The sequence below is a fragment of the Phragmites australis genome, chromosome 3 (genome assembly GCF_958298935.1).
Source record: "Phragmites australis chromosome 3, lpPhrAust1.1, whole genome shotgun sequence".
Taxonomy (NCBI): domain Eukaryota; kingdom Viridiplantae; phylum Streptophyta; class Magnoliopsida; order Poales; family Poaceae; genus Phragmites; species Phragmites australis.
This window is the reverse complement of record NC_084923.1, coordinates 24,661,533-24,670,494: the sequence shown is the minus strand read 5'-3', so window position 1 is coordinate 24,670,494 and position 8,962 is coordinate 24,661,533. Positions and strand designations below refer to the sequence as shown.

Below are 8,962 nucleotides of genomic sequence, written 5' to 3'. Positions count from 1 at the left end.
CCGGGGACTTGATGAACGCCGGGCCTGCGTAGTAGTACGCCGCCGAGTCCGCGCCATTGTCCTTGGGCCTCGCCTTCTTCTCGCTCCGGTCAGCGGAGGGTGCTCGGCTCGGGGACCTCTTGCACCCGATCCTAGTGGTCTCCCTCGACGGCGAGCGCCCGGCGCGCTCGACCTTGTCCTTTGTCCAGTTCTCGCTCAAGGACGCGCGGCCGGGAATGCTGGACGAGGCGCGGGCGAGGAGCTTGTCTCTCGTCCAGCTCTCGCTTGACGACGCGCGGTAGGGATTCTTTCTGCCCCAGGTCTGCCGCTCGATCGCGTTCAGTCGTCGCGGGATCAGGAGCAGCGGCGGAGCAGCCGCTGTGGCGGCCGTGCAGGCGGCGGCCATGGTTGCCGAACCACGCGCACGCAAACGGGAACGTACAACAGGCTATTCGACGGACGGAAACGGAAACAGAAAGCGAACGGAAAAACAAACGGAAGAAGACGGAATCGAAATCAAAGAAACAGAGGAAGAGAGTGCGAACCGTTAAGTTGCAGTCTGAAGCGCCGACCCCAACCGCCCGAGAGTTTGATGTGACTGCGCCTCGGGCCCGCCTCCTCCCTTTTATTTGCGTATACGGTAGCGTAGAGCGTACGTAGCGGTATGTCGGTTCGTAGCTATACGCGTACAAGCCGCGTATTTGGGTTTAGCCCTCGTAACGCCCACCCCGACCGCCGCCGCTCCCCCTCGCCGCTCCCGACGCACCCCCATCCAGACCAACACCGCCCCCGCTCCACCGACGCCTCCCCACAGCCCTCCGCCTGCAGCGCCGCCGCCTCAACCCCGTCCACCGCCCGCTGGCCAACCTCGCTGCCGCTGCCACCCACCGCCGGTTCCCGCGCTTCCGCTTCTCCGCCTCCGCCGCGCCGGCTCCATCCCCTCCCAACACCCGCAGGCTAACCCGCATCTGGCGGCACCCTCGCTGCCTCGCCTCCCGCCGCCATGCTGGCCGCCTTCGAGGTTTTCATGGCCGGAGGGGAGAGGGAACTCACCGGCAGCGCCTCCCGGCGGGATGAGCAGCTCCGACGGCGGAGTGCTGGTTCACGAGAGATTGGATGAGGGGTTCCGAAGATGCAAGCGACGTCGTGGCTCACGAGAGTCTCTGGTGCTCGGATCCCCGATTCCGGCGAACAGCTGCGGCCGAGGATGACAATCTACGTGGATGCCATGGTCGTGGCGGTCGTATGCGCTTCCCGGGCGAGGTGGTGGTGTTCGCCGGAGCCCGGAGGAGGATTTGGAGGAGGGGAGGCGACCCCCTGGTGCTACCTGCTGCTGCCGGCCAGCAAGACATCCCCACGGGCCTAGTCGAGGCGGCCCCTGCACGACCACCTCAAGAAGCTTGAGACGACGATGAACCGGATCAACGCGCCGCTGCACGACGCTGGAGACAACCGTGAGGCTGCGGCTCAGGGACCTGACGCAGGTCATGAGGTAAAGACAAATTGGTGATTTTGAATGCAATAGATAATAACTTCTTGGGATTAAAAGGTATCGCTGCTCGCACCAACTCTGATGCTGCTGCAATACCTGTTGCTCCAGAGGACTTTGTCTGACCATCTCAAAAAATGGGGGGAAAAGAACTGTCTGATGGTGCAAGGTAAATTAGGGAGAGGTTTGATGAGATTATTTAGGACTTTGATGACCTAAGTTTGTTTGAAACTGCGCCCGGTTGATCCTGATAACCATAGAGTGGGGCATACAAGTTCAGCTGTATTGAGCCGAGCATTGTTGGAAGAGAACTGGGCAGGCACGACGCGGTAGAAATGTTCTTGTCAGGAGGCAGAACTAAAGCTAGTCCTATGTCCGTTTCGGCCGTAATTGGAAAGGGGGGAGTTGACGAGACAAAACTAGCGCAACTGTCCTCCAATGATCCTGGGGTATGCCAATCTTTGAGAACAAATTCTTGGGTCTGCGTATCGGTTCGTTTGGATGTTGATAACATGACTGGTAGCATCCATACTTCTTTGATAGAGTGGTCTGATATAACAGGATTTGTCGATCTTCAGGGTGCATGAATCATATTGATAGAAAGAGTGTTCAGCTTGTACTGGACAATATTTGGAATAAGCATCTCAGACTGTTGGCAGTCGTAGTGTTCAGCATTGTTCACTGCAGGTGTTTGTATGATCATAGTTACTGCTTGCCATGAGGAAGTGGCAAGAGTGTGGAAACATTGCCTGCATTTGACCTTACCTTAGTCACCGGGAATGGGCATCTCAGATTGCTGGTTAGTCGCTGGTCAGACAAATAGCATCTGAAGGTTAGGAAAACATCCTCCAAAAAGATCTGTTCAAAATTGGTAGAAGGGTTTTTTTTGAGAAGTGCAAAGGCTTACCATTGGCAGTTAGGATACCAGGAAAGTAGGAAGTATGTTGCGTTACAAAGCAAATCAGGAAAGATGGTCAGAAGTCCTGGAAAATGAGGTATGGGACATGGAGAAGGCACACAGTGGAATTATGCTGGCACTTAAACTGAGCTTGAATCACATGCCTGTGCGCCTGAATGTTTTCGTTGCCCTGTCATTGTTCCTGAAGAATACACACTTCGTAAAGATGAGATGATTTCTCTGTGGAGGTCACTAAATCTTCTTTTATCTGCTTGTGGAAATGGTGAAGGCCATTCTGGAAATCTTTGTCTCGGTTACTTAGATCAAAATCAGTTTTGGATTATAGTGTCAATTTGTACACCATGCATGACCTTACCAAAATCAGTTTTGGACTATAGTAGCAAATTTTAGATTATGACTTGTGCACCCTACAAAATTCTTAAAAATGATGCATGTAAAGTAAGTGTGACTTTCCCCTTTAATTCAATAATATTGTTATATTGCTTCCAGCAACATGGCTGTTTTGTTACTTAACTTCTACATATTTTCACTTCCATGTTTTTGGTTCTTGCAGATATCGTACTGTATATGTCTCCCTTTCCTCTACAATCAGGAGTCCAAACTTACTTTCAGTGCTGTCAAATGCAAGCGTTTAGTTGATGCATTCCATTAGCAACTTGCATGGTACGTCCCCTTACTCTTCAACCGGCATGAATACTAGATTCTGTGTTGAAATGGCCAATGGCCTATTTGCTCAGTATTATTCGCTTTTTAATCGCCGCTCACACCAACTCTGATGCTGCTGCAGTACCTGATGTTCCACAGGACTTTGTCTGACAATCTCAAAAAATGGGGGGAAAAGAACTGTCTGATGGTGCAAGGTAAATTAGGGAGAGGTTTGATGAGATTATTTAGGACTTTGATGACCTCAGTTTGTTTGAAACTCCGCCCGGTTGATCCTGATAACCATAGAATGGGGCATACAAGTTCAGCTGTATTGAGCTGAGCATTGTTGGAAGAGTACTGGGGAGGCACAACGCGGTAGAAATGTTCTTGTCAGGAGGCAGAACTAAAGCTAGCCCTATGTCCGTTTCGGCCCTAATCGGAAAAAGGGGAGTTGACAAGACAAAACTAGCACAACTGTCCTCCAATGATCCTGGGGTATGCCAATCTTTGAGAACAAATTCTTGGGTATGTGTATCGGTTTGTTTGGATGTTGATAACATGATAGGTAGCATCCATACTTCTTCGATAGAGTGGTCTGATATAACAGGATTTGTCGATCTTCAGGGTGCATGAATCATATTGATAGTGTCATGTGGGGCCAACAGTACGCGCGGCGTCGCTGTTCCCGACCGCAGGAGTCGCGCCATGATTCTTCCCGTCGTGGCTGAACTGGTCTTGTCAGTTGTTAGGATTATTAGAGTTGGTTAGCAGATTGTTAGAGTTGGATTATTTAGATTGATTTGCTGAGATTAGATAAGAGATAGAGGTTAGTAGTTAGTTGGAAGGTTAGATTTTATTGTTAGGCTGGAGGCTATATATGTAAGCCATCTGTGAGCAATTGAAAAGGGAAAAAGAAAAAGACTCAGTTCATTCTCCTCCTCTGCTCCTTGCGCCTGGGACGACATTTCCATCACGGCTTCGTCCAGGCTCAAGCGAGTAGCTCTACGTGGAGAACAGCGATCTGCCCAAAGGAACCTCCACGAGCAGAACGATCACCGTCGCCGAGGATAGACCCAAGTCCTTGGCCCGGGAAGAGCAGTCGTCGGGCGACCAACTGAATCCGCGCTTACACAAGCTCGATTTTCCCCGCTATGATGGTAAAAGCGATCCACTTCCATGGCTTAATCGTTGTGGGGTGTGCAAATGCCCGAATCACGCAAGGTGTGGTATGCTTCATTCCACATGGAAGACAACGCCCAGCAGTGGTACTTCCGGCTGGAATGTGACCATGGCACACTGTCGTGGCCGGAGTTCATTGCTCACGTCAATCATCGCTTCGGGCCGCCCATTGAAGATAACCATCTTGGTGAGCTAACCCAGCTGTGGCGGACCGGCACAGTGGCCGAATACCAGGAACAATTCTTGGCCTTGCTCTGCCGCTGCGAGGACATGATGGAATGACAACAGACACAATTCTTCGTCGCTGGCTTGATGGACCCCCTGTGAACGTCTCACTCAGACGGCTGCAGATGTTGGAAGAGGCGATGAGCCTCGCCTGCGCGTTCGAGCGGCGCGCCTAGGTGTAGGCGTCCTCCGAGCCTGCAAAGAATCGGACTTCCACGACACGCGCGTCCTCGGTGTCCAAGGACATGGCCACGGGTGAGGCCGCCTCGAGCGGCGGAACAGGAAAACCTCGTCACTTCAAGTTCCTCACGCCAGCAGAGATGGCGGACCACCGCGCCAATGGGCTATGCTACAATTGCGTTGAGAAGTTCACCTCTAACCACAAATGCAAGAAGCTATTCCGCCTAGTCCTTGATTTTCCCGTAGGACGGTGGCAGATATGAGGAAGACGACGACGAGCTGGAGATTTCACTGCACGCGTTAGCAGGCATCCGTCACAGCGAGTCCATGTGACTGTCTGTGGTGATTGGGGGCCACCAATTCTATGCCCTTGTTGACTCCGGCTCCATCCATAACTTCATCTCGGAGGAGGCGACCGCGCTGGCTGGGCTATCCCCATGGCCGCGTCTGAGTCTCAGCGTCGCAGTAGCCAATGGTGACCGTGTTCCGTCGTCGGGGGTATGCCGCGGCGTCGGCACAAGCATCGGCAAGGAGGACTTTCGTGTCGATCTGTTCATCATCGCCTTTGGCGAACGTGATGTGGTCCTCGGGGTGCAGTGGCTGCGCACCCTAGGGCCGATCCTTTGGGATTTCGACCGGATGACTGACGTTCTGGCGATGGGATAACCAAGTCACTTGGACCGGCCTAGAAGGAAGAAGGCCTCACCATTCCCTGCGCGCCTGTTCAACCCTTCACTTGATGGAGGCCCTGCTAGATGAGTTCCAGGACCTCTTCACGGAACTGTCACACCCAGTTTTAAGACCAAACCGAATGTAAACTACATGTATACCAGGATCAAGATACATACACGTAGTGACGTCGTAAGCGAGTAGCAGGCGTAATATCCATTATTACAACGTATTTTATTACATCAATAACCCCAAGGGTCTAAAAGTATATTACAAAGCAGCAGAAATTAAACTCAGCACGAAACCCAATCTCCACAGGAAGTCGACCGAAAAGCCGCCTGCCTAAAACTCAGTTCCATCTTCAGGAAACTCTTCGTAGTCTTCAGCTTCTGAGCCGCGACATGATTATGGAGGAGAGAGCAAGCGTGAGTACATAGAATACTCAGCAAATGTGGGAAAAACTATGATATGGAGGCCAAAAATCAAGGTAGGCTTAACTCAAAAGGTTTATTGGTATAAATGCTATTTTATTTGTAAACAGTTGTAAAGACGAACTACTTCTATGTGAATATTTCTCTAAGGCAAGAGCCAAGGTTCCCACCACTTTGCTCCACAACCGAGGTTCCATCCACCTCTAAACAAAGCTAACTGGAATCACAGTTCCCACCACTGTGATCCACCAATTCCAACCCAAGTCTAACCCGAAGAACCACCCGACTAATCATGTGAGGAGGTCATGCCGCTCATGATCGTGAGCACGGCTGAATATTCAGTTTTCACTCTGCAGAAGTCGTACTCTTTACCTACAAGACGTGTCCTTCTTTTTGCCTGTGTCGATCAAATACTTAGACACTTCCGAGGTATGCAGCCAGGATTCCACTGCAAACTCTTTCCAACGCCTCTCTCAGCACGTGATGACCTACTGAGGTTTCACCATCGTACATAAGTGGAGTACACCCTCCACCCCAGAAGCCTCTTCCTGCGTCTTACGGTTCTAGGAAGTACACCCTTCCGTCCCTGTATCACTAAGTGATTTTCATAATGCTGAGAGAAAAACGAATTACTGGGCTAGGCCCTCCCATATCGGGCTTGTGGTTGTACTGTTTTCTTGGGTGGTTGCTCCACGAACAGGTCCTTAATATGGTCTGGGCAAGACTGCTATCAACCCATCAACAGGGTAATAACCAAATATCTGAAAGCCCACAATTCTGCCTGGAACACATCCACATGCCAACCAACATGCCAACTTGCCCAAACCCTACTATCTTAGGCTAAGCACTTTTACCAAGGTTCATTAATATCAACATAATTCAACTATACTACCCATGAGGAAGCATCACTAAGCACATTCTTCCCAACATGAAAAACCCATCTACGGTTACAAGGAAGATTGAGGAAAAACTAGTAAACCCTAACAATGGGATATCATGTTGACGATCATGCAATTTGTAAATCAAAACTTTATAAAGTAGGCGCAAAATGTTCAAGGACACTTGCCTTCTCCGATGAGTTGCTCGAAATCTCCGAAGTCTTGATCTTGGACGTTCTCGAACGCTTCTAGAACAAACTCCTCTACAAGCGAGCAAACAAGCACCACGGTCACGGGCCCAGCAAGCAGGCAAGTTTTCCTTATGTGGCGATCACTAGCAGGAACCGGCAGTCCACGCCGTGCTCTTCGGAGTTCATGAAGGTGAGCAGCTAGCGTGCAGTAGCGACAGAGCACACGATAGCAGAGGCAGCAGCACGCGGACGGAAGCAGGCAGCGGCGGACGCAAGCGGATGACACAGCAGCTATAGCAGACGGCAGCGTGCTACGCGCGATTGGCCTATAGGCCTGATGCGGCGGCAAAAAAATAGATCAATTGGAATAATTGGCTAGGGAAACAAATTCGGTTGTAGCTAAGCCGAACAAATCATGAAATCGCTAAAAAGTGTGTTAAGACATGAAAATGTGTCACGCCAAGTATTGAGTTAATCTCTTGCTATCCTCTTTCCAAAACCAAAGGGAACCTTTTGTTTTACTATAGAAATCACATCTCTATCTCTAATTTTCGACCAAACACATATATTCTATTTTCCATTACCTATCATATCCCTAGTCTAATCATTATAGGCCTTCAATTACCGGCAGCCAGACAAAAAATCCGGCGTGGCAGCCCGACTGATCACTCGAAAGCCCGACCACGACATCCACAGCCCTCAACCATGGTATCCAACCACGATTTCTATCCCAGGGGTTGGATTAATATCGAATTGGCCTGCCTTGGCTGTACGCAGCCTTGAACCACGTAATCACCGTCGCTTGCCTGCATGCGCTTTGCCTTGCAGTGCGTCGGCCGCCGCCGTTTGTATGCGCGCAGGAGCTCGAAACAAAAATCAGCGCATGTAGTTAGGGCTTCCATCGCTGCCGTCTTCTCTGATGCATGCAGACAAGAGTGTCGTGCTTTTCCCATCTCTTGGCACATGAGTGCATGCATGTACATGCCCTGACTTGATCCACTTGCTGAAGCACACCTGATTAACTGAAGCAGTTGATTTCTCATAATCGACGACGTGAGAGAGGGCGCCGACGGCAACTCCGGGGAGGCAAATGGGGACAAAGCTGACAATGTTGAGCGCGATAAGGTTGCTGGCGGGGCCTCTCCCCGGCCGAGGGAGGCGTGAGGCTTGAAGGTTGTGCAGCCTTGACGGAGCCATGGGTGGAGATCGAGGTCGCATGCAGTGGCGAGCCTGATGGCCCTCCTACCGGCACCTTAAGCAACGTGATGGGTTCCGGCAAACAGCTACAACGTGGTCTGTAGAAAGGCAATTGAAGCATCTCCCGACCAGATCAGCTAGAACCGGTCTGGAAGGCGGCGGCTGCAAGCGCAGAGCGCGATTTCGGTATCTTTTCTTGATGACCTGCTACCACCCGTTGGCATCCGCGACCAAGCGACTTGGCGCCAGTCCGTGGGGTAGCGGGGCCTATCCACCGGACAACGGGGCTGGTGACACGGTGGTGGGGTCGAGCGGGCCAAAAGACGTAGTTGCTCAGCTGAAGGATTCCAGCCGAAGAAGACTGATGTCCATACTGGACCTACGGAGATGTGTTGCCCTTGGCAGCCACGAGGTAGGATGGCAACCTAGATGACGACGATCCGCTGGAGTTTGAAGTTGACGGACGAGGGGCTAAAAAGCATCCATTCAGGCAACTCTGTCCCGGAGAGTGACAGCCTGGCCAACCCGGGGCTAAACGGGACAGCAAGAGGGTTTAGGGTGGACGGTGTGGCTGGAGTGGTCAACGCCAGGGAGGGGGATCGAGGAGCGGTCATGGTGGCCGCCGGCGGGGTGGGGTGTTTAGGGCGGAGAGAGGGAGGTTGGACCCAAGCAAAAAGTACAGCTTTGCTTAAGTGAGACCCTCAGCCATCATCTTAGACCATTCCATATCTGGATAATCCTTAAATTTACCATATCATTTCTCTGGATATCCCTAAGTGGGTTTTCAAGTGTATTGCTAAGCTTCACCGAGTTTCTTGTGTAGGGGTAATCTAGATATCCTAAGTGATTAACAGTTCATGATGATTGATTATGCTTCTGCTATTACCAATCAACCCAAGGGCTCTGAGTAATAATATGAGGCAAAGCTCATCCTGGAGCAGAAAGTGAGGTGCCGTGTGTGCTATTTAGAGAGGGTGAAT

The 8,962-nt window shown here is 51.2% G+C and overlaps 1 protein-coding gene across 4 annotated transcripts in view; it reads left to right on the top strand.

Annotated features, from left to right (window-relative positions):
• The first annotated feature begins 729 nt into the window (after nucleotides 1–729).
• The window catches only part of LOC133912708 (uncharacterized), a 27,959-nt gene continuing 19,726 nt past the window's right edge, over nucleotides 730–8,962 (top strand). For 2 of the 4 annotated variants that reach the window (XR_009908875.1, XR_009908874.1), the window contains exons 1-3: nucleotides 730–1,471; nucleotides 1,582–2,825; nucleotides 2,941–3,050. Coding sequence is in view for 1 of the 4 variants with exons in the window: in XM_062355582.1 (XP_062211566.1) it covers nucleotides 3,026–3,050 (25 nt within the window). In the remaining 3 variants the exon portion in view is untranslated. Of the gene's footprint in view, nucleotides 1,472–1,579; nucleotides 2,826–2,940; nucleotides 3,051–3,174; nucleotides 3,528–8,962 lie in introns of all 4 variants that reach the window. The other 2 variants (XR_009908873.1, XM_062355582.1) reach the window with 2 other exon arrangements.